Raw genomic sequence first — 27,362 nt, 5'->3', positions numbered from 1 at the left:
ATTATTTCGTTGCATGGACGCGTTTTTCCCGCCTAGTGAAGGCGTGACAAATAGCGGCCACGAAATGTTAAACACGAAACATCCCCCCGAAACATCCATGATCGATATTGCGTATAACCTGACACCCTTTATCCCCCTTGAGTGTTTTGACGTTTAACAATCGCATGCGACGGATGCGCGTGATGATATTTATTTTCAGTAAGGGGTTGGTCGTTAGAAAGTAACTTTGAAAAAAAAAATATAGAGGGATAATTACACAAGAAATAAAAGTATTTATAAAAACACACACATATTTGATAGAAAAATGATGATGACAGTATTGTCATTATGAAAAGAATTCTAGTCTGACACTTAGAGAGGAACAACAAATTATTTGCGCAGTTTTTTCTACCATTTCGATCTCATCATATAGTTTTTTTTATTTATTTATTTATTTATTAACACTTACTCACTCTCCGGAGAGAGTGGCAATGGTTACAGATATTAGTAAAAGTATACAGTTACAATGTAATAATGGCCAATCCCTAAGAGGATCGGTCTTAATGATACACGCGTACACCCTTTTGACTGTCCCGAAATTAAGTGTTGTCAAACCCGGGAAAACATGCAAATTATGTTGTCGCATTTGCACTGGTCGATAATTTTTCATTGGTTACTATTTTTCTGTGTCTGTTTTTTTCTAATTTCGACTGTAAAAAAACAATCACATTGTCTCATCAAGATTCGAATGTTCACTAACAGCGCAACCTTGGAGCCGTGGGCTCGCTGGCTTCAGAACATCTACATAAGATCACAGTCTTTAATGTCGAATATATTCTAGGGATCAATTACTATATTTCCATATCGACTTCCACAAACACCGACTTTACCATCTCAACAAAATACACATGCCATGTGAGGAAGAGTATCTTTTGTATTTATTGGTTATTTGATAACGAATACATGGCCATGATTGGTCGCCCATGGGTTCCTCATTTGTTTATATAATTTATGGATGACGAACTTCATGTTCATAAGAGGCAAAAGATGATTATTTGCAATATCCAATTTAGGAGAAGAATTATTGAAGAAGTAAACGGGTGCGTATTGACATTTAACCATTACGATACCGATTAGTACGTTTTACAGATAATAACGCTCAAAAAAATAAAGGGCGTGTTATTCGTTATTTGATCTTGATTATTTGTTATCCTTATGCGATGGCCCCGATTGGTCGAATCCACCCCACCCCATTGCCCGAGATGTCAGTTCCCACCTGCTGGCGCACACGTCGTGGTATAATGAGAATTGCTGTTTTAGACGTCGGTTCTCACTGACTCCTGGATGTTTCAGAAGTCCATACTGTTAAAAGCCAGCATGATGCTAACATGGCAGGTAAGTCATGAGAACAAATATTTAGCAACAATCGTGGGTTATTTGCTATTCAGGTACATTTATTCGGCCGTTGCCTCACAACACGGCCATGAATAGCCGGCTTCAGCTAAACCGTTCGAATCGAACGATGCAAACTAACTAACTAAACGTACCCCCTCTAGCAGAAATATCAATGATGGACTCAGCCTGTAACCATAGTACAACCACACCTCCCTGTAGTTGCCATGGCAGCGACACGTACATTATGATTCGGACCATTCAAGGCAGTGGGGTCAGTCGGTTCAATCAGTCAATCAATTCGGGTTATTTTAGTTACATTGGTTGTGTAAAGAAACCCATACAGAAGCTCGACGAATGAGATTGGGATTTACTTCGTACCAAAAAAAATTATCATTCTCATATGCATCTAGTCCGATTTAAGGAGGCCATTTCGTGAACTCGGCGTAGTCTAGAGGTAGTTAGTCAATACTGTAGACTGCTCGTTACGATATTGCAGTTTTAAAACTAAATATGCATGTTTTATACTACGCAGTCAGTTAAATGAGTGAAGCACGTATTCCACGTCTGTTTACCATTCAATACTCTGGGTGTCCTGGGGTTTAGCGTGTAACTGAATATATTTGTATGTGGGTGTGGCGGGATCGATAGCAGTATGTGTTCCACTGAACCAAAAATAAAACACAGCGTTGTTCAGGCCTCACAAATCGTTATTTCGTCATTAAAATCAGTTCATGACTATAATAACTCTAGTTTATGAAGGATTTTTTTATTGAATGGATATTCCGATATTCCAATCACTTTCTTATTTAGGCGGTGTGGGCGTGTCCGGAATGGTTTTAGTCTAGTACAGGTCTAGTACGGTCGTAGGGTCAAGACGACCAAACTTCCAGAACATGGTCTTTGTGTTAATTTTTAAAGTAAAGTGTAGATTTTGAGTCCTGCTATCTGACTGGTGAATAAGATCGAGTAATACTAGAACCCACTCCATCATTCCGTCATTACACGAAACAACTTGGGGTCATTTCGTCAACATTAAAGTACAAAACATGATTTCGTTACGTTTTTCATGGTCCTATTGAAAACATGATACATGAATATTATGTCCTAATCATTATTTCAGCTGTGAGTGAGATAGGTTGGAGAATTCATGTTAGCAATCTTCAATAACGTATTTAATATCATCATGATGACCTCATATAGAGCAAATAATGAGTTACCGTCTCTGTGGGCGCATTTGGAAACTCCTAGAGTAAGATGACATTCTTTATAAATTAATTTATTATATGGAATGATGATAACTTAAAGAGGCAATTATTAAATAACTATTCCTTACTTCAAATATGGATGTGACGGACATGTGAACTATTATAGCATGGGAATGTACAAATTATGCGATGGTTATGCCCATGTTTACACCAGCCAATTGAATAACAGCGCGAGTAGCCAATCAGCGATAACGTCATAGCTGGTGAGCTGGTGTTACTGGCCATAATTCCCCGCTGTGTTGAGAAGGTATAGTTATTTTTGTTTAAGCAGTGAAGTTGTTAATCCAGTCGTGGTGCTGGCTGCTGACTGATCCGTGTCACCAGATGCTGGAAATTAAATCATTTGTTGATGAGTGAATTATGTTGACCTTTTAAGCAGTTTAGTGTATGAGTAGATAACGCTACGGGACTTCGGAGCGTTGTTTAGAGCTACGCCCTCAACGTCCATTTGTTTCGTGATGTTAACTACTCGCATATTTCAACTTTTTTTTTTTTTTTTTTTCATTTCAACTCTTAAAGCGGGGGAGTCGTCACCTGTGCATGCGCCAGATAGCCATAGCGTGTCATTATTTACAAACAAGTCTACCCATGAGCCTTTGCGTTTTTAGCGTATGTTGTTATCGTGCGCAGGTGACGACCCTCGCGTTAAGTTAAATCCTAACATGATAACCTGAAAATCTGAAAATCAAGCGCGATCACGATGTCACAAAATGTAAAGCACCTAGTCCTGATGATAATACATTACCTGCTGAACCACTAGTTTCGACACACATAACTCACAATCACCATAACTACTAATTTGAATAGAGTCAGCGTTTTTGACATGTGCGCGCATAATATAGCACGTACAGCACATGAAAGCGGATTTGGATTTTTTTCATTATCGGATAACTAGCAGATAATTATCAAAATTATTAATGGAAAATGCAAGACTAAAAAAAAAACATCTCGAATTCCATATTTTGTCTCATATCGATCAAAAATTATCGAAATTTTAGAATGATGTTAGACAGAGACACCCCATGGAAATCAGGCCCCTTTTTTGAATTCTTGGATAATTATCCAACATTATTGAGACATAAAATTGAAGGGATCTGATGAGTACTCACTGAGTAGTAATCATTTAATTGATAATTTTTATGAATTAAAACAAAGATATACACTAACTAATTTGCAATGAAAGAATTATAGTGGGCCAATGTTTTGATGTTCAGTAAAAAGAAGTAAAGAATTATTTCATACTTGACTGTTTTTTTTTATTAATTATTCAAAATACATGCAAATATGCAAATTCAATATTCATAACAATTCGGGTTGTCAATTTTGACCATTTTTAAAATAATTAGATTGATTCTATAAAGTATTTCAAAAGTTCATTTTGATTAATATTCGCCGAAAAAACCTACATTTCACATTTCGAGTAATGTGGGCCCACGTTTGTGGAAAAAAATAATTTTCTTTGGTTTTAAAACTCCTTCAAGTTGTCTTTACTGAAAATCCGAAATATCTAAAACACTGGTAACATTGCTGTAAAATAGACTGTAAATAACAGTGTGAATTGCGTAAATAGAAGTCGTAATGCGGTCACCATCAATAATAGTCGAATTACCATGAAACGGAAGTGTAATCTGAAATATTTCAATATAACGGGTTTAATCCGCAAAAGAAGAACGTGATTTTAGTTAACATGCCAGCAGATGAATATGAACCATAGCCTAGGGGGTCCGATGCGTACGTGCAAATTGGCCCATCCACCCTGTAAACGTTAATGGAAGAGCTGTCCCAAAACTCGCGTATTTATGACGGTTTTCTGAAGTTACGCGCGGGTTGTTACGTTTTCCAGTGGTTAGTGATATTCTTCAATTCTCTCTTTGCCATTTTTTATAACTCTGATAATCAATTGTATGCAGTGTACGCTTCCCTCCTACATGACCGGCGGCTGTCTACAGTGTGCAGCGAGCAGGGTACGTACGTGCGTATTCGCAGCTACGCATCTCCGGTGTACGTGTCAGATAGTCTTTCACGTAACACCTAGTACTACCTTGTGTTGACGACCATGCGAGGTTTAATAACATCTATACCAGTTCAAGAAATGTTTACACCTTGATTATTATTATACTCATCGAAATTGGTGACGTATTTCCACACAAAAAATACATTAATAATCAAAACACTTGTCAATGTTCAAAAATATGCCAACTTAGTGCGCAGTTTTCAAGGTGCTCAAAATATCTCAATAGTTTTATGAACGATTTTTAGATTGTGTTGATATTTTGCGAATAGGTTATTGCTATACAAGAACTTATGTGAAAAAAAAATGTAATCAAAAATTAGAACAGTGACAGATGTATCTATAACTTTTGTGACGTTGAAATAATTCAACAAAGGCTGATCAGACAAAACATTCCCCAGCGATTCCCAACAAATCGCCCAAAAATAACAGCGAGGTAACGCAGTTGGGGTGGAATTTGTTGATATCGTCTGCGCATATTGATCGCGCTAAACAACATCCCGTGGTTACGTCTCTAGCACTGACGGATCCACAAATTTGGTTGTGGAGGCGCTACTTTTTGGCGTCCTCCACCAGAGTTCCGATGGGCCTGGGTCTGTCTTTTTTTGCCAACCTAACGGGGCGCGCGCCTGGCGCACCTCCCGCGCATGTCTAGCGTCAGTTTTTAGTAAAATCTTGTAATCGCGTCAAACGTTACTCATCTTAGCCCCAATAATCATTTACGGTCGATTTGTTTGAGGATTTCTGCCTTATTTACATTTACCACAATGTATATGCAATTGGAACTGTTTCCAATCACGAAATTAAAAAAAACAACGACTTTCACTGTCCAAAATTTATCACAATGCGACGGTTTAAAATTTAGGAATCCATTTACGCGCGAGCCGTCCGCACACTACGTGTCTCCGTCCGCGTAAATGCGTGAAGCGTAAAGTCGGCTTGATGTATGAGTAGATATGACCTGCGTTGGCTTGTCTGACAGCTGTTATTTCTTAGTTTCAGTTGGCACAACTTTTATTAAGGGGAGTGATTTTTCTTTATCTGTTTAAAATAAACCATTTTCCGTTCACTGCGAGAATCACGCGTTATGCGTGAAATCGAACGTAAAAACAGGACAAACAAAGGTCATAGCGTCGTAGTCGCGTCAAACATCGCGTGGGATTCGACAAACGCGAAAGTATTTCGGGGACATTTCCATGCTTAATAATGTGCTGTCCACATTTGATGATAGGCAATTTCGATTAAGTAAGGGTATTCGGAAGCAATATTCCTCTGTCGAAGATCGGCCGGTCAATGTAAGCTACGAAATAAAGAAATTCTAGTTCAAAATCAAATCGTTCGATTTTTGCGGCAGACGTTCGACGCGCGTCTTTCATGCATCTCGCGAGATCTCGCAATTGTACGGAAAATCACCTATTCATGATATCATCAATTATAAAAAAAAAACTTGTAGGAGAAGCTGATAATATTGGCGATGAGAGATCTTTTACTGCAGCTGAGAAAATATGACTTTTGGTTGGCAAATTGTATGATCTAACGCAAAGACACGAGACGCAAGTAACGTGGGATTCGACAAACGCGAAAGTAGTTTAGGGTATTTCCACGCTTAATAGTGTGATATACACATTTGCTGGTGGTCATTTTTGATGATGTAAAGGTATTTCAATGCAATATTTCCCTCTTCAAAGAATGGCATTTCAACATTGAACTATACGGGAAAAAAATCAAAATCAAATCGCTTTACGCCGTTCACGCATTACGCGAGATCACGCAGTGAACTGAAAATCGCCTACATATCAGTATATTTTACCTCTGGTCTCTGAACACAATTTCGAGATATTCCCCAAATAAACCAATGGTAAAGAAATTATTTAATGTGTGATTTTTTAACTCATTATTTGTAGGAAAATAAGTTCGGTGTCTATAGCTTGAGAAACTGTCATAACCGCATAATATGTTAAATATTATTTATTTATTAAATTGTTTTCATCTGAGCTCAAATTTTAGTCTGATATGATATCCAATGTCATCAATGACAGTCTTGTGATCCAAAACTAATTGAATCGCGAAGCATATTGCAAGTTGAAATTTGAGACACATTTACAAATATCTCACTAATTCAATTGATTAAAATTAATTTACTGGAGAACAAGTTTTTGTTCGATCAGTTTCGAAAAAATGTCAAGAGATTACGTTACGACATCATGGTGCTGCAGATGGGTTATCCTTTGCGCGTCTTGTTAGGTCAGGTGCCCACAGTCTCCTCACTTAAAATGTGGGTAACTGTGAAATATTTATGTGAGCTTAGACAACGGCGAGAAATAATTTAATAACGAGAAATAATTTATGCTAACAAGTTTGAAAACAACTTTGTTTTGAAAAATAGCCTCTAACGCACTTTTATTTCGTGCCGAGATAATGTCACTTCTTTTCAAGCGTATGAACGGCACACCCTGTTTGCGTTCTTGAATTCTATAATCTGACAAATCTACCTGTTGGATGTGGTAAAACACACAAAGTAAAACTTTTTGCATAGGAAAATAATTGTCTTTATATTGGAGGATTCGTGTTGTTTTTGTGAGACACTACGGGTTCCCGGGGGGAACGTTTATTATCACCGCCGAGCAACCATCACGGTGAAAACAACTCCCCAAAAATGTACTTTGTGGTGGTTTTTGACACTCTCTTGAACAGTGTAACAAGATTACCCCTACATGTGCAACACATATAAATTTGGTTGCTCAGGATTACTTCAAAGTTGAGTTTGTGCTCCTTCCTTGACTTCGGCTGTTTTCACCGGCTCTTCAACCGGCGTTCCAGCAGCTCGGACAGAGCCCATAGAAATACATGGTAGAAAAGTTGTAGTTATAAAATATATGAAAAAATAATTAAATACTTATTTAAAATTAAATAAATAAAAAGAAGCCCAAACTAGGATCTTATTTTAATGAGACTACACGTATTAACGTAAACCCTTGAAATGGATTGGCGAGCAATATGTAGGACCACGCCCTGACCGTAGGGCTAATATAACAATGTAACTTGAGGAGTTTTGCCTGCCTACCCGGATAATTGAACTTCCCTAAACGCACTAACTTGGATTTCAAACTAATAAAAACCTCATTTATAAATTAAGTTATTAAATTATTATTTGATATTTGCTTACTCTAGGCTTACATTCCTTAACATCATTTCCTAAGGAAACCGCATTTGTAACTAATTATCATGTTGTTGTGGTTGCCAGGGCAACTGTATAGCATTCTTTCAGTGCACTTCTTCCGTATCATCGCATTATGCCTGTTCCAACACGATCACTGAACATAGTAATGTGAGGTAGTTGGGTTACGCTAATCGTGCCAGAATTCAAGACTATGTGTACGTCCCGGGTGTACTGCGTCTAGACTACATGTATATTAAGAAAAACAGACCAAATTGATCTTTGAATGTAATATCACGATATTTTCTAATAAGATTCTATAATCTATGTTAGTTGGCCGTAAAAGTCATCAAATTTGAAATCGGTACATAAGACAATTATTGGTTAAGTCGACGGAATTCTAGAATGTGTCAGGTGTTTATTATGTGTCAGCTTCGACACGTTTCAAAAGTTCCTGGCATAAAAAACACAGGATCCGGCTGTGAAAAAAAGTATTCCCTTTCAATGAAAACATGTTCTTGGACTATGTCGGAAATGCTCAAAACTTATGTAGGTGGCTACATGTAGTGATATTGTTATTGATGTTTATTTGCATATTAAACATGGTTGGCAGGAATACTTCGAACGACTTGAAATGAACACTTGTAGGTAGAGAGCTAGCACAACCAGCACAACCACTAGTACCACATGAAATATATTGAAGAAAGCATGAAATACTAGTATATAAAAACCAACGTCTTTGAATTTCGCGGGAAAAATATATAACAATTATTATTTTTAACAAGAAATTAAAAACACCGGTTTCACTATAACGAAGTCTGGCGGCATGACAAGTTGTCATTTGCTCTTTTCAATAAAGTTCTAAAGTTCGCATTACCTTGACTTTTGATGGGGTCATTATATCGACGACCCCTTAGTAGCGTCACGGTGACCATCTGATCATGATTTTAGCAAGATTCTGTGAGTGTGTACTACTCGTTGTTTTGATAGGATTATCCTACAGGCACTTTAAGCTATATTTGTGACTGTAGATGCGAATAAACATGTTTCTATTTATTCAAATTTACAGTTATTGAATCATTAATATTCAGTGCCCATGGGACGTCCTATAGCCCGCGGATGTTGTATCCTAATACACGAATACATATCCTGCTATGTAATAGCATAGCGGACCTGGTACATATCCTAACACCACAACCCTATACCCCTCTAGATCCTAACCGTATCGTAACTCCCAATTCAAGTGCCCGTGTCATGGCACATAATCTGCGTCACGTTGATATGATATGATATATGATATGATGACATGACATGACATGACATTTGTCTACCGGATTCAATGGGAAGAGAATGTGCAGAAGTTGTAAATTTAGTATAAGCTATTCTGTGATTTTAATTTTATCTAAGTAATGTTCAAATTCAGAATTTTCTTTATTACTCCTGCAAAAGTTATAAGCTTATAATTGTTCAACAATATGTTCTACCTCTTCATACTAGTATTGTACAAACATTTGAGCTTATCTTTAAAAATATCACATTAAAATTATTCTGATGTGGTTCTGAATTGGTCAGATCTGTATGTCGTGGTCTGCGTTATGGTGATCGTCGTCACGGTCGTGCAGTTCCAGAGTTACAATCTCGTGCCACAGAGATATAAGTGGTCCTAGAAGGTATTAGGGGGATGTTACTTGAGCCATGGAAAGTACTAACGTTAGTACCTTTCATGCTTGAGCTATCGTTGCCGTATACTACATGTAGTAATAAAATATACAGTCTGCATCAGGTGGGGACACGTGCGATGAATTGTTTACAATGCGTGAGCCCGGTACAATTATATGTCACCGCTGGTTGTGGCCTTCAAATCCTCCTTTACAACCCTGTAAATCTGTCGTAATTGATGATTCATTTGGTGTAGTGTTGATAATTTTAGGTGACAGTTTCACAACATCCTCTATTACTTCAACTATGATAATTCATTGCTGTCGATACATGTACATGTATTAGCGTGGTATGGTGTTCAAAATATTTAATATAAGACAAATGTCAAATCTGATTTATAGTGAATAATTTTTATTGTGAGATGCATACATATAAATAAATCGTGTTTTTCCCATTTCTCTAATACACTGGCCTTGAAATCACGTTATATTGCACATATACACAAGTCGACATAATTCAGTTGTGTGTGTAAGTTTAATGGATGAAATTCCATCTTGCGTTCTGGTGTTTTCACGCTTAGGGGAAAAGACAATAAATATATAACAGTCCCCTATTATAACAAAAAGTGTGTGTGTTTGTATGTTTTAACCACTGTGCATCAATATCATTACCATGGAAACAAGTTACAAACGTCACACTCGTATAACGAACGGGATTGATATTATCACGAATAACAACGCATTGTAGCGAACGTCGGCAACATCAAATCACGGCTGTTAATAGCCTTTCTTTTTTGCTCTCCATTACAACGCAGTCTCTTTATTTGTGTTTGTGTTACACACTCAGTTTTGAGTCAATAACTACGGTAAACGATGTGAGCAAAATAGACTCCCTATCTCACTGGAATAAAAATTTAATCGGGCTAACCATAGATTCCAAGGCACCTGCTCACGGCATTCTATTGGGGTATGTGAGAACCGGCTGTGAGCATCATTGATCATTGTGATATTTGTCTGGGCTCTGATGTGATCCAAATCACGCACCTGATGTTTTCTTTATATACTAATGAAAAGTTCTATAAACTTTCGCCACCAAGATCCGAATCAAATCTGTGTACATTCTGTGGCGGAGTGGCCGAGTCTCTTCCGTGAATGTCCTCATACCAATTCGTTCTGGGACACATTTAAAATAATTGGGGTGAGCATGGTGATCAAATAGTGGTTCTGACGAACCAATACATTTTATTGGAGTAAGAAGATTTTTCGATATTACTAAATTCATTCATTTTATGCTGAAAGAAACTTTATTTACTAGCAAAAGCAAAAAACAAAAACTTTCTTGCCGTGCAGCTCTTAGAATTTATAATATAAAAAAAAACGCAAATTGTACTCTCACATCTGGGGACAGTACCAAAGAAATTACTCTGAGAATGACAATATTGATAAACATGCATGGAAAAATCTTGTTATTGAGATATGTTTGTCTTAGCACAAACACTTAAAATGTACGTGTCGTAAAAGATCACATGACGGACGTCTAAATTGTAGTAGTACTTGTGCCATGAAAGAACGTCGCCGCAAATAGTCTATGATGCATAGTTTCATTACGGCGACTATGCCCTGAGATTTACCCCACCCCCGTTATTACAGTTGTTCTACGAAAATGTTCAAGTTCGGGCCAAAACATCCATTTAATATCATGGCTCAAATAACTTTCGTTTTTAAATTGTTTACGAATAGCTGAAATGTGGCATATACGTTATACTCTATAGACAGACTACTGTTTTACCGATAGGTGCATGATTACACTGGTCATACAGAGTCCCAACACGGACAGAGAAAATTATCACCCGGCAGGCAGCGCTCACTTAGCATGCTAGTTACCCGCGTTCAACAATGTATCGTGGTACCCAAGCTACGAGTGACGTGGGCGGGGTGCAGCCAAACTGCGAGTCGATACTCCTTTTGCACAAAATGTATTCAAAGTTTTTTTTGGCATGGATTATGAACTGTGCGTGCCGCCAAAATTAATGTTTCTAAAATCCTCTTTAGTATACTAGTAGTTTATTGAATATCAACATTTTTCTTAATAAAACACAATGAAATTTAGAGGAGTTAATAAGATGAGCGCCAATAAAATTTAATCTTTACATTTGTTCGTTAATTTTTCAAACTAATGAAACTTATTTTACAAACAAATTTCTACCTATATTTAAAAATGTATGGTCACCTGCTTGTCACGACATACCAGTGTGCTTCATCGCCAACTTGATAGTCTTAAAATCCTCCCCTCATACGACAAAACGTGACCTGGTTTATGATGTGACCTTGACCTATTTGACGGGTCACCATGAACTAGTTCAATGGTATTTTGTTAAAACAGTAAGGTGACGTTAACATATGGAACGAGCATTATTCACGGCACACCTGTCAAGAACAATTTTGAAAATGCATTTTGCGCTCTGCAAGCACATGGCGAGAGCGTTCCGACAACGAATGAATGAATGAATGGAGAACAGGGAATTAAACGCAAATTCGTTGTGCATAATAATAGTATAAACCACACAAAAATGCAAAGAATGTGATGTGTCTTCTAATTTGAATACGTTGAAAATCTGAATTTATGTGTCATGGCTACACGACGCTTTACTGTGTAAACAAACACATCTTTAAGTGCCACAGCCAAGGTCATGACCTGAGATGTGAAGTTTTGCACGTAAGCACGCCTTCCATTCATTCATTTACATTATGGTAAATATAGGAAGAGTAAAAAAACTATTGTATTATATACAATGATGTAATTTAATGTGCCCCAAATATGCTGTTTTTACTTCCCTTTCCCCCAAATATAATTTATCGTGGTAATTATGACTCACTACGCCGAGGCTTGTCTTTGTTTATAAACCTGTAAGGAAAACGTCACTTCCTTGTTTTGTTTTTTCCTTTAAAAAGTAACGTATAATTTGCAGTCCGCAAAGTCGAATTACGGTATTATTTATATAATGATTATACAATTTTAGGGGGTTAAATTAACAAGATCTGCAAACATATATAACGCAGTGACTTATTATGTGTGATTAAACATTTTTAAAATTTATGATTTTGCCAATATGTGCTGTTTAGTAACGAAAACGCATACAGTGATCAACATAATTATTGTCAGTGTCTTTGCTTTTTAGCAGAAGATGGCAGCGGGTGTACGTGACACACGTGCAACCCCCACTCACTGTGAACTCTGTGGGGCTATGGACAACCTGATGTTGTGCTCCAGGTGTAGGGATACGTGGTATTGTTGTCGTGAACATCAAAAGACGCACTGGAAGACCCATAAAAAAGAGTGTGGTCCCAAAAACCCATTCATTCTCGGAACGTCCGCGAGCAGCGTCGATAGTTACAGTGCTATCACAACAACACCGTACAACATCATCAACGACTGCCAAACAGCTGATCACCCTATAAATATAGTAAACAATCGGCAACTTCCTCGATCGTCAGAACTTGGTGGCTTTGTTCACGACGTGCAATACAGTTCCCAGGCTCCCGCTGAATTCATCGCAGCTGGCTCAAATGAAATAGGATTTCACCGCTCACCATCGTACAACCTTACACCCATCGATATTATTGACAGTCAGTCGAATTGTTATCGCAGTGACGCCGGTGACTGTGGCGGCCTGAACATGGGCCTCAGTCGCACACCTCCCGGCCCAGGTACTTACATGGACCAACATGGTAGAACGAAACAATTTCGCGAGCTTTCAGACTACGTTGCGAAGTGTATGAACCAACACGGCATATGTGTGGTGGACAATTTTCTGGGCGATATGCCGGGGGAGGAAATTCTAAAAGAAGTCCAGGACCTGCAATCGCGCGGTACTTTTCAAGATGGGCAGCTTGTTAGTTCTAAGGGCGTTCAATCCTCCCAAAACATTCGCGGTGATCAAATTACGTGGGTTGACGGAACCGAACCGGGTAGTAAAGCAATTTCATATTTGGTATCTAGTATGGACACTTTACTCATGTATTGCGGACAACGCCTAAAACCTGTTTCCATTCGTGGAAGAACCAAGGTAGGTTTAACAATTACATGATTAATATTTTATTTGAAATGAAGTGTTCAGTGGCCTAGTATTAGAAAATAGTTATTAGAATATGCAAAACAATTTCAAAACCTGAAGGCACATTTTGTTGATTATTAACGCATATTTTAATATGATACGAATATATATATATTTTTACAGGAAAATAATACAGCAGTATATACATAAATTTTTTATTTGTGTATAAGTTATGGGTTGTGTAGTCAAGTTGTCTTAGCTAACATTGAGTCAACCAGATCAAGTATAATTCATGGTTTTCGCTTCTTTATCTGCTGAGATTATTTGAAAAAAAGCTAGCGTTGATGTTTTACCACCAGTGCATGTACTGTGGTTAAAACAAAACGTTAAACATTCTTGTACTTCTGTTGTGTGGTTTGAAACTAAATGAATAGCCTTTTTAAAAAAAAAAAATATCTACCAATCCCCCATGGGTATTAATTAAGTGTATATATTTCAGTAGAAATCAAGGAAGCCAATTCAAACGCTATTTTTGATCTTCCAATTCAATTGAAATGTTCAACATATGGTACTGTCCCTCAACGTTGCATCTGTTTGTTGTGGTCTTTGCTTATCGTTTAAACATGTATTTGGTAAGACAGAAAAAACACATCAATCATTATAACTGTGCCTGCTTTTCAGTGATCATGCCCCAGCCGCATGATATTTAATTATTGCGTACACAGTCATATATTTTTGATTTCTGAAAATATGATGATAATGATATATACGCTGATTATTTTATCATGGTACATATAGTAACAGAAACAGACTTGCAATTATGTCTAGACATTGTACCATCCTATGAAACACAAACATCATAGCTTCTCACGGGTATTGTGGGTACTAGTAGAGAAAGGATTAGTTTGCAGTCTGTCCCCTTGATGTGATATTCTGTAGTGTAATTCGAGATGCGTGGTGATTTAGACTGTGCCTGTCTTTGTGAAGATACTTAACACAATGTTTTCAGTATTTCCTATTGTACCACCGTAATATGCCAACCCGAGTGCCAACATCTCAAAATATTGTCAGTTTTTATTTACATCATTTACACACTTTGTGGCAGGTTGTGTGCGTGTAGCATCCTCCATATTTCATGTCTACGTGTAATTCTGCAGACATGCATAATGGCAAAATGAAAGCATTGTTTGATGACTGAGTCATTCTGCTTAATCAGTGAGCTCGACGACGACGGTTCTGAGTTTCACAGCTTTGTATTTTGTTTTTCTGAAGTTACATTCACTTTATAGTCCTGGGATTTTAGTGGGCTTTAAATGATTGATATTGTGTGTGAGTCAAAAGCTAAGGACACAAATTGAACTTTTTGTGTAATTGTTATTATCATTACACTTTATTTCAGGCTAATAAACTGTGCAAATATACAATATAATAATATGAAATTTTCACAAGAACATTGCAAAGTATGCACAAAAGCCAGTATGGTGATCGTGTCATTACATAGTATTTCTAGTGGCTTTATTTGATTTTTAAATGATAGCATAACTCTAAAGAAACACACCTATCATTATAACGGATCAGTCGCAAGGTATGGTACTTACTCCTCAGTGCGTTTGTTATGTACACATTTTCATTGAAATCATAATGCCGTTAATAAGTGTATTTGTTACATTTTTACAACTTATGCAATGCATTGCCAATTACTTGCCCAACATGAAAAACAAAACAATAAAACTTAAAATAAAAAAAAAAATTCAAAAATTTCCAAAAGAGATAGATCTACGTGGCTTTCTTTAAATGGAAGTTTGAAGCGCGGTGGTCGTCACGCAGCGTATGCTCGAATTTCATGTCAATAAACAATGTATTTTACACTTGTTGTGTACGTTGTTATGAGTCCCTTATCGAACAGGGCGCAGCGAGGCGACCACCGCCCTTTAAGTTGAGAAGCTCTTGTGAGAAGATATTATCTGCATATGTCTATAGTATGGATTTGGATCAATTAAATTGTGAAATAATGTTCTCTGAAGTGATCGTAAAACACAGATCCAAGTAGGATTGGCCTCTCTTGTTACTTTCATTCGTACATGTGGACCCTGAATGAACTTACCCTGGATGCAGCTTATTGTATTGTTGTGGCTGCCCATTTCCAATGTTATTTTTTTTTTTTAATTTTATTAAATATAGCAACTAAAGTCGCCCAAATATTGTGAGAAAAACAAGTAAAACAGATTAGTGTGTTTTTACTTGGTTGGTCGATTTTTAACACTATTTTAATCACCAAACAGCAGGTCTGTTGAATTTTCACTGCAATACTGTTTGTTTCAGCTAAACAAAAATAGGTTCATTTGCATATTTCATTCTCACTCAGTACAGTCAACTACTAAATTAGTACAGTTTGGTTGCATTATTTGTGTGTGGTGGGGCAGAAAATGGTGAACTAGGATAAAAAGCAGTAATAGAAAACGATTGTGTCTGAATCTTATTTGTATAGAGGTTATCTGGAGGTTACAAAGGTCTCTGGTGTAACAAGAAATTTACTGCAGTACTGAAAAAAAATAGTTGTACATCTACATTTCCCTCGGTAAAAAACTTCCTAACATTTTTTTAAAACTAAAATTGTGTTTATTTGGAGGAGTGGAGTTTCAGCTTGGTTTGTCTGGATATTAAGTCACTGTGAGCTACGTGCACATTTACAGCATGCCTTTGTTGATAGCTGTTCCTTCCACTAGCACCCATCCCACTGGAATTCTGTCTGTAAATGAAAGGTATAGTCATAAGATTTCAAAGTTGCTATAGTAATTGAGCACCTTTCAGTAGACTTAAAATATGATCTGCAGCCATAAACAAAACATTGCAGTCTTCTACTGTTATGGATCCTGATAAAATCGCATCATTTTCAGTGACTGCAAGTAAACTTTGAATGGATGTACGTGCCGTATGTGTGTATGCCACCATCTGATTAGTGCATAGGTCAATATAGGACACTGAGTGATTAATTGAAACTCCTGTAAAACTGCTTCTCTCATCTGAACAGCTTTTCTACTGACCCTGAAAGCAAGATGACTAATTTTTTAACAATGACTAAATTTCTATTTTTAAGATTAACACTGGAATTGCTTTTGAATGTTAAAAAAAATGGTATAAATACGGTTTAGTTACTTTATTTGATTTTTTGAAGGCCTGTTGTCATTTCTGTCACTTACAAGTGTGGGTGGAGGTGGGGCTCATTTTTTGTGATAATAATTGGTATTAATTAAAACATAATTTAGTCAGTAATATTGAACAGAACAGCTGGAATTCACAGACTCACAGTTAAATGTTATATATTCAATCTAAGTTCAAATGATGGTTTTGGTTTGAAATAGAATGATCCTTAGTTCATTGCATATATCCTGACAACAAATGACTGGTGAATATGTCTCGCAGTAATGTCGTATATTATATATTTCTGTTTAATGTCATTATGGTCAGTTAGTTACAGATATGGCATTTTCTAATTTGAAAACTATTTTGTTATTTCCAAAAATATGCTCAGTATGATACTTTGTTCATAGAGAATTCCACATGAATACTTAAATATTAAATTCTGCATAAATACTTACAATATCAAATTCTCAAAATCAATTTGAAAGATTAAAAAAAGGTGGGGGGAGATTAAATTAAAAAAAAAAAAAATTATGAGGTTATTGTATTGCAAAGTATGCACACAGAGGAGTACAGCAGGAGTATTGGCTGAAGCACAGTGAGAGTCAATGTCACTATGTAATATCTGAGTGTTCTCTTTATAACCTTATTATTATGAATCTTCCCAATATGAAGCCTAAAGCTGAGCAAAATGGTGAAAATTATTAAAACTCTGTTTTCAAAAGCGCTCACAATCTTAGAAATACCGCATAATTGTTTCATATTATGGTAGAGGGCAGATACCTCGTGCGATACACAGTATGCATTATGGCGATACGGTGACAGATGTATAATTATAACAAGTGTTATCGTGCAATATAGCTGGTTAAGTAAAATGAGTCTTGATTACTTTGATCTACCTATCATTCTTGCTTGAGGCTAAAATATTTCATAAAATAAAATTAAAATAATTTAGCTGTTTTTTGGGTTCTTTCTCAAAACAGCTCAGTAGATGCAAATGATGATGGTTTTGCTTATAACCTATATGCTCTGAATACAATGAAAGGAACAAAGGCTAAAAATGCTTATAAATATATTTATAAAAATTTGTAAATGACAATCGTCACCTTTCGTTCAAATAGTTTAGTTTAATAGTGATTGGCGCAAGAGCTGAACTTTGTCTATACCCATCATGCTTGCACAAGTCATCACATCACATAGCAACTACGTCTGCCCACATACTCAAAATGGGTTTACTAATTAGATAATGTTTAATTATCTCATTAATATTAACGTTCATGTCACATGGATTAGTCAGTTTGAATTCTAACATCCATTTTGATTTATAAAAATGTATATTTATAAAATGTTTATAAGGTGCACAGCTTTATGCCCTTCACTGTATCATATCAAGTCAGTGAAAAGTTTAATTCAATTACAATAGTCATAAAAGTTCTTCAAGTGATCAGGCCTTTCCCAGAATGTGCATGGTATATAGACTATAGAGTTCTTTTTTTTATGTTGGATTCTTGATGTCTTTTGATTCAGTTTGCAAAGAATTGAATTAGTCTGCCTGAAACCTGAAAACTTTATAATCTTTCAGAAGCTGTAGTCATGCAGCAGCTAGTCAGATCTTCCCATAATGCATTGTGCTGCATGGGAGCATTCAGTAAAACAGCATTGCATACTGGGAAGTAATTGTTAAGCATTCACATCAAAGTGCTTCATTCTTAGTTGTTATCCTGATATGTTATCCTCTGAATGACGTTATTTTTTTTTCTATTTTCAGGCTATGGTAGCTTGCTATCCCGGCAGCGGTAAGGGATACGTAAGGCATGTAGATAATCCAAATGAAGACGGCAGGTGTATAACATGTATTTATTATTTAAACAAAGGATGGGATAGTCGGGTAAGATAATGATATCTATTACAACAAAGCTTCACGCATACACAATTGCGATTGACATGGTTGTACCATCCCCATGTACATATAGGTGTGGTTATTGTTAGAAACCTATGAACTGCTCTATTCTGTTGCCGAGATGATATGTAAATGCTTATCAGTATCGTACTATTGTGTTCCTGGGAGTTTTGTGTTTTTCAAATAAGGTACATACATTTGTTATTAATTATGTATGCGCATATGCAAATGTCGTATTGATTTAGCCAATCATTTACAGGTAGAGAATCCTGATGAGAAAGTGTAGATAAAAAAATAAGTATTCTGTGAATCTAATACAAAAAAAACACAAAAATGGATTGTTCTTGTCCAAAAATGGTGTTTCCGCTCTAATTTGCGGGTCACGTAATCTGTGGTCATTTATAACTTCAATGGTTGATTGACCTTTGTTTGTATTGCGCTATTTTAGGAGACTGGCGGTCTGCTACGAATATATCCTGAAGGCAGGAGTGAAGTTGCCAATATAGAGCCTATCTTTGATAGATTGTTGTTTTTCTGGTCTGATAGGCGCAATCCGCATGAGGTATTACCAGCTTATGCTATCAGGTGAGATGAATCAGCATTTTTGTTATGTGATGTTTCACTTTACAATTTTGATGTGTTCAAACATGTTGTGTATTCACTGCATTGTAAATATATGAAATATGTTTTATTCAGATTTGGTAGCTATTTATTAATAACTACACCTTTGCAACTACATGTACACCAACTGTTGAAAATGTATTTTCTTTAAAAAAAAAGTTGGACCTTTATGACGACCAGCTTGATATTTACACTGTTTTTGTCATAATATCTGCAATACAAGATCAATTTCACTGTCACTTTAACTGTCTGGATGTCGCATTTTAGTAATAGTCCATCATATTCTGAAGATATAGAATAGACTAGTGTGGTAACTTTTTTTTCAAACTTTATCTGTAGGAAACACTGCTATGAATTTAACTTTTAATAAATGTTTGTATTTGTTTATAACACATTTTATTTTACCTACAGCTTGTCGTCAGTGAAAGTAAATGGTAGTTTCTTATATTTCAGGTATGCCATTACTGTTTGGTATTTTGATACCGGAGAGAGGCTACGTGCAAAGCAAAGATATAGACTGCCAGTTGAAAGGTGAGTTACCTTCTTCATTGCCTGGGTTGTAATATTTCAATACCTGAGTTATAATATTTCAATACCTGAGTTGTAATATTTGAATACCTGGGTTGTACTTTTTTAGCTCCTCTGTCGACTTTGTCAATCAAAGCTTATCATATGAGTGGTTGTCCGTCGACGTCCATGTCAATGTTTTACTTTTTCGACTTCTTCTTGGAAACTACAAGTCTGAATGCTTTGATACTTAGTGTATATGTACCTTGGGTAGACCTCTCTTAGACTTGTTCATTTCATAATGATGTCTTCAATTTTCTAATTTTGGTGAATATTTTTGTCATTTTTGGTAAAAAGTGATATTTTTCGACTTCTTGTTAAAAACCGCAAGTCTGATTGCATATAGGTACCTCAGGTAAAGCTCTCTCAGATTTGTTAATTTCGTGATAATATCTTCAATTATCTAATTTTAATGATTATTTTTGTCAAGTTCGATTGCTTTGATAGTATACATATTGTTCACTTTCTAATGATATCTTCAGTTCTTTAATTGAATTGTGCATTGCTAACAGCGGAGCTATCTCAGCCGACAGGCTGCTTGTTAATACCTGGGTTGTACTATTTCAATACCTGGGTTGTACTATTTCATTGCCTGGGTTGTAATATTTCAATACCTGGGTTGTAATATTTCAATACCTGGGTTGTACTATTTCATTGCCTGGGTTGTACTATTTCAATACCTGGGTTGTAATATTTCAATACCTAGGTTGTAATATTTCAATACCTGGGTTGTACTATTTCATTGCCTGGGTTGTACTATTTCAATACCTGGGTTGTACTATTTCAATACCTGGGTTGTAATATTTCAATACCTGGGTTGTAATATTTCAATACCTGGGTTGTAATATTTCAATACCTGGGTTGTACTATTTCATTGCCTGGGTTGTACTATTTCAATACCTGGGTTGTAATATTTCAATACCTGGGTTGTAATATTTCAATACCTGGGTTGTACTATTTCATTGCCTGGGTTGTACTATTTCAATACCTGGGTCGACTATTTCATTGCCTGGGTTGTACTATTTCAATACCTGGGTTGTACTATTTCATTGCCTGGGTTGTACTATTTCAATACCTGGGTTGTACTATTTCATTGCCTGGGTTGTACTATTTCAATACCTGGGTTGTACTATTTCAATACCCGGGTTGTACTATTTCAATACCTGGGTTGTAATATTTCATTGCCTGGGTTGTAATATTTCATTGCCTGGGTTGTAATATTTCAATACCTGGGTTGTACTATTTCAATACCTGGCTTGTACTATTTCAATACCTGGGTTGTACTATTTCAATACCTGGGTTGTAGTATTTCATTGCCTGGGTTGTAATATTTCAATACCTGGGTTGTACTATTTCAATACATGGGTTGTACTATTTCAATACCTGGGTTGTACTATTTCAATACCTGGGTTGTAATATTTCATTGCCTGGGTTGTACTATTTCAATACCTGGGTTGTACTATTTCATTGCCTGGGTTGTAATATTTCAATACCTGGGTTGTAATATTTCAATACCTGGGTTGAACTATTTCAATACCTGGGTTGTACTATTTCAATACCTGGCTTGTAATATTTCAATACCTGGGTTGTAATATTTCAATACCTGGGTTGTAATATTTCAATACCTGGGTTGAACTATTTCAATACCTGGGTTGAACTATTTCAATACCTGGGTTGTACTATTTCATTGCCTGGGTTGTACTATTTCAATACCTGGGTTGTACTATTTCAATACCTGGGTTGTACTATTTCATTGCCTGGGTTGTAATATTTCAATACCTGGGTTGTAATATTTCAATACCTGGGTTGAACTATTTCAATACCTGGGTTGTACTATTTCAATACCTGGCTTGTAATATTTCAATACCTGGGTTGTAATATTTCAATACCTGGGTTGTAATATTTCAATACCTGGGTTGAACTATTTCAATACCTGGGTTGAACTATTTCAATACCTGGGTTGTACTATTTCATTGCCTGGGTTGTACTATTTCAATACCTGGGTTGTACTATTTCAATACCTGGGTTGTAATATTTCAATACCTGGGTTGTACTATTTCAATACTTGGGTTGTACTATTTCAATACCTGGGTTGTAATATTTCAATACCTGGCTTGTAATATTTCAATACCTGGGTTGTAATATTTCAATACCTGGGTTGAACTATTTCAATACCTGGGTTGAACTATTTCAATACCTGGGTTGTACTATTTCATTGCCTGGGTTGTACTATTTCAATACCTGGGTTGTACTATTTCAATACCTGGGTTGTACTATTTCATTGCCTGGGTTGTAATATTTCAATACCTGGGTTGTAATATTTCAATACCTGGGTTGAACTATTTCAATACCTGGGTTGTACTATTTCAATACCTGGCTTGTAATATTTCAATACCTGGGTTGTAATATTTCAATACCTGGGTTGTAATATTTCAATACCTGGGTTGAACTATTTCAATACCTGGGTTGAACTATTTCAATACCTGGGTTGTACTATTTCATTGCCTGGGTTGTACTATTTCAATACCTGGGTTGTACTATTTCAATACCTGGGTTGTACTATTTCAATACCTGGGTTGTACTATTTCAATACCTGGGTTGTAATATTTCAATACCTGGGTTGTACTATTTCAATACTTGGGTTGTACTATTTCAATACCTGGGTTGTAATATTTCAATACCTGGCTTGTAATATTTCAATACCTGGCTTGTAATATTTCAATACCTGGCTTGTACTATTTCAATACCTGGCTTGTAATATTTCAATACCTGTCTTGTACTTTAATTAAGATTCATTTTTTCAATGGGCGACTTCAGATGTGTGAAGTTTTGGTGCGGCTTAATTAGAGCAATCACTTCGGTAACAGTGCAACTCTAAGTGCACTTTCGGATTTTCACACACAGACAAACTTAAATTCATAAACATAAACATAAACTAAAATTCACACTGTACAACATACTGCACAATAAATAATATCTACAAACGGATTTGCAGATTACGGTACTGTATAATCTCTTGAATAGACGTCACAATTTAGACTTAGGGAAAATTAGTCAATAAAAAAAAAACTCACTCGCATTTATTTTCTCAATTTTGTTGATAACGAAAAGAATATTCTAAAAGAAGTTTCAAATAAAAACAAACATGAATGCATTGCTTATTAGCAAATGATCACGGTAGCGGTGTCACAATCCAGCCGGTCATGCTGCGTTTCACAAGTGAATAACTTACTTGTTTTCGAAGTGATAAGATTGATGATTACAGCTCAGTAGCGATTACAACAACGTTGAATTGTGAAAATTCAACTTAGTTTCACCGCAAATGAATGATTTCGGTCACATGTAAACGCTCAATTCGATACGATGTCGGCCATGTTTGTCCAAGCACATTAGTGACTTGAAACTGTTCTGTGACCTGAACAGGTCAAGTCGCTAATTAACCAATCGAAACGCTGAATGGTGCCAACATGTTCGAATTACCATTCCATAGCTCATTTAAATATGTTAATGTCGTTCTTGGTGAACACAACACTGAAGAGATTTACCGTTGTTGTAGTGCGATCGTTTGGCTTTGATTTTAATGGAAAAACGGCATGATTTTTATTTTAAATCAAGAGATATCGTAGTTGTTTTCGAAAAATAAGCTGAGCATTGAAGAAGAATTTAACACTTTTTACGATGATAACAGCTCATTGTCGAAATGCAGTTTACTCATTCACACTACCCACAGTAAACACTGTACTCTTGAATTGGCATCAATGACTATGGAAAACCTAAATTAGACTCTAATCTAGAGGTCAGAAAAGATTGAAATGTTTGAAAAATTATGCCTTAATTGAAAATTAAATGATATATCTTTTTCTGTATTGGCTGTTTGAAAGTTTGGGGTGCGGCTTATATTGTAGGCTTTTTTCTGGGATCAAAACTTCAATTTCAACATGAAACAATGTCTCAAGTTAGGGGTTTGGCCTCAAATATGATTTTTACGGTATTTCAATACCTGGATTGTACTATTTCTTTATCTGAACTGTGTAAGATCTAATTTTTAACTGATTTTGAAATTGTATTTATTTTCTTCTTAATCCCTGACTGGAACAGTCAACATTTTTTTTTCTGTTTTTTTCAGATGCAAAATTGCCTTATTTGACCAAGTCATTAGTTCAGTGTAGAACTGGTACATACACTTAATCAAAAAGAAGCATATAAATGTAGACATTTCATTTGTCATGTATTAATGTACAAAAAAAAGAGGCAGTGATATTTTCAATGGTTTGTTCCATCCCCCCCCCCCCCCCGATTTGAATTTTGATACTATTAATGACTACGAAGCATGCCTTATGTAAGGATTTTGTGACCCTTTTGAACAGTTGTGAGTTCAATATACTTACATGAGCTGTACATGAGCACATTGAAAAATCCCTCCTACACTAGTACAGTACACATACTGTGAACACTGTGGAGTATAATAACAGGACATTAAATGATAGCTTTGTAAATATAGCAATTATATGGTATTGAAATGTCTAGCATGATAAGATTACTGCCAGCCAGCCAGACTGACATGAGTAAACACTCGGCCACACCTTTGTTTCATTCATTGTTGGAAATTCTCATAACCTTTGACCTTCAGTGAATAAAATATATTAAAGACAGAATCAATAAAATAAAAGATGTAGTAAAATGCGAAAGGTTAGTCAGCCATTAAAACGAAAAAAAAAAATGGGTCAAGGTCATGCAAGTATCGTCAAAAAAAAGTAGGTCACAGCTTCATTATTCAGAGCAGTTTGGATTGAGGGGGAGGGTTAGTGAAAGCTGCATATTTATAATGTTTAAACGACAACAACATCAGTAATGGTGTCTCTTATGCTCTCTCTAATCCAGTCACTTACCATCATATAAATAAAAGATATATAAAACTATCACGTGAGAGATTTCACATCAACATGTATATAGATGTTATTTATTGCATATCTGCTGGCGTGGTACTTGGGGGTCACCAGTACTTTGTCCAGCTGAATTATTCACTCTAAAAATAAATTTGAAAAATGTTTTTGTTTTTTTACTGAAATTATAAGTGACAAAGAAGTTTTTTTTGTTTAAAGAATTATTTTTAATTCTTTATTAGCAATTAGTGACAGAATTTGTATGCAAATGAGATGATGATGTATTTCGTGTATGGAATTGCAAACACATGTCCCTACATTTCTACGACCTACGGACTGTTGGGTTCATGACCCACTAACCCTGTTGGTGATAGAAGTGTGGAATTTGTTTTTCACTTAAACAATGATTAACTAAGGTGTCCTAAATGTGGATTTACTGTCTAGTACCTTATCTGTAGTAATACGTGTACAATGTGACTGTTGGCTTATCATATTGACGTTGTCATTCCATGTCTGTTACAGTGAGAAACATCCAAAGTGGACTCCTCAACATCATCCGTTGCCTGTTACTAACGAAGTGCCACACCCTCCTGAATGGAGCGCCAGGTACATGAACGACAACACTTAGCTACAGACATTTACAACGTTCACATGTACCTTATTAAGAAACTTACATCATGCGATGATTTCACTATTTTGTATAGAAAACTGTATTTAAAACAGTAGCACAAATATCTATACATGACTATTTTTTTTTTTATTACACTTATTACAATACTATATGTGCAAATTTGTTTTAATTAATATAGTCACAAGCTTTGGATGCGTTGGCGCAAGTTTTTTTCAAAGCTTTTTTTTTTTCAAATTAAAAGATGAAAAATAATTTTAGTCATAACGTTTACTGGTATAAACATTTATACAAAATTAAAAATAATAACCTTCTATCTATACATATGCCTGAAAAGGTGTCTTATTTTTCATTTGGTTTATATTATTTGAAATGCTTATTTAAGTAATAGTTTCGTCATCGAAAAAATTCCATGCTAAATTGTACATGATTTCTTGCTGTTCTCCCAAGGAAATTAGCATATAGTGTTATGACTAATTAACATAACAATTGAATATGTCTATACCATAATTGAATATCATCTATATAATATAATATACATTGTTATGGTAATAGGGGTCCCTACTTTATATTGCTCTGGGGAGAACACAGTCTCAGCAAATTACTTAAAATAAAAGCAAGTCATCATCAGTATGTTAATGGAATGTGTTGGGACAGGTGGATGATGATAGCTGACTTACTTGTATGACCTATGGTAGTTATTTGTAATATGCTAAAGAGGTCAGGTTGCCACATAGAGAACCACGCCATTGGTAACATTCGGCAATGTGTTGTACCGTGAAATCTGTGTTAGAAGCCGCACCTATTCTTTTTTTAACAATTGCGAACCCAAATTTCACCATTTCTCATATGTGTAGATGCTCTAATAGAAGTCGCATCCTATCTGTTGCATTGTACCATTTTAATAGAAGTCACAGCTTCTAATACAGATTTTACAGTAATCTATCTTTCTTAAACATTGCATAGAATAAAGTAACGTTATGTAAATTTTAAAAAGCACAACAAATACAAACAAGTTGAATTAATAAACTTATCTTTACCCCCACCATTTATATATAGCTCTCAACAGCATTACATGTATTAGTTTTTTATTGTTGAAGTTACCAACTAAACTGTTACTGATCATCATACGAAAATTTGTAAGTGGTATTCATTACTGCTTTTTTTATAACCACATTTTGAAATTAGTTTGGGCTGTGGTAACTTGAGTTATTAGAGTTGTCATAACAACAACAACCATGAAAACTTGTTAAGTTCTTTATAATTAACACTCTCATTAACCATTTTCTTAGTGTCTTAATGTTTCCATATACACAGATTTTTCTCAACATATTTATGTAAATAATACATTTTTTTTTCAAGTGTTATTTCTTTAAAAAAAATATACATGTATATATGTTTAAAATACAGACCATATCCTTTGCTTTTGAACATGTATTTATCACGGTTCATTTCTTTAAAGGGAGAAGCAACACTGACATTTTGTTAGCTCCTGTGTAGGCGATTGCATTCCGATTAATTAAAATCATATCTGCTTTACACATCTCACTTGTTTGAACAATGAATGGTCAAAAAGTGCATTAGCTATTATATAGGCTTGAGTATCCTATAGCATTTATTATATACACTTTATATATGAGGGCAAGGGAACACTGTTCTGTTTATTATTTCCAATTATGCTGCCATCATTTGTTTGCGTATAAAATAATATCCACTGTCCTGTTGTTAGGTTTCATTAATTAATAAATTAGTGAATATTTGATATAATGAGATCTACCTATACAGGGTGCAGTCGTCTACGTGCATGAACTAGCAACGTTTATTCCCCCCTAACAAAAATTATCCACCGCAAACAAACTTTTGGGTGTGTATTTTTGTTTGGCAGCTGTGTAAATTAAATGTTTTTAAAGCGTGTGAAAATTTTGTTAGTTATTATTAAACCTAACATATCTATGGTGTCGAATTACTATGCCATGTTACACATCACAATAGTATTAATAGTCATATCATCTATAATGGCACTAGTTTGGTCGGGTATTTCATTCAACTTGCATAATTATCTTCTTTATCAAAGTATTAAACATTGTACGTAATGATACAAA

At 35.6% G+C, this 27,362-nt stretch overlaps 1 protein-coding gene across 1 annotated transcript; it reads left to right on the top strand.

Annotated features, from left to right (window-relative positions):
* Positions 1-1,316: 1,316 nt before the first annotated feature.
* Positions 1,317-27,362, top strand: LOC100369706 (egl nine homolog 1-like). The gene is made up of 6 exons (XM_085492561.1): positions 1,317-1,374; positions 12,645-13,532; positions 18,430-18,549; positions 19,010-19,146; positions 19,636-19,713; positions 25,155-27,362. The coding sequence occupies exons 1-6, from the start codon at positions 1,324-1,326 to the stop codon at positions 25,258-25,260; spliced, it is 1,380 nt and encodes a 459-aa protein (XP_085348687.1). The 5' UTR covers positions 1,317-1,323; the 3' UTR covers positions 25,261-27,362.

Source organism: Saccoglossus kowalevskii, chromosome 2, assembly GCF_978046115.1.
Source record: "Saccoglossus kowalevskii chromosome 2, keSacKowa6.1, whole genome shotgun sequence".
NCBI lineage: Eukaryota > Metazoa > Hemichordata > Enteropneusta > Harrimaniidae > Saccoglossus > Saccoglossus kowalevskii.
This window is presented reverse-complemented; position numbering and strand designations above follow the sequence as displayed.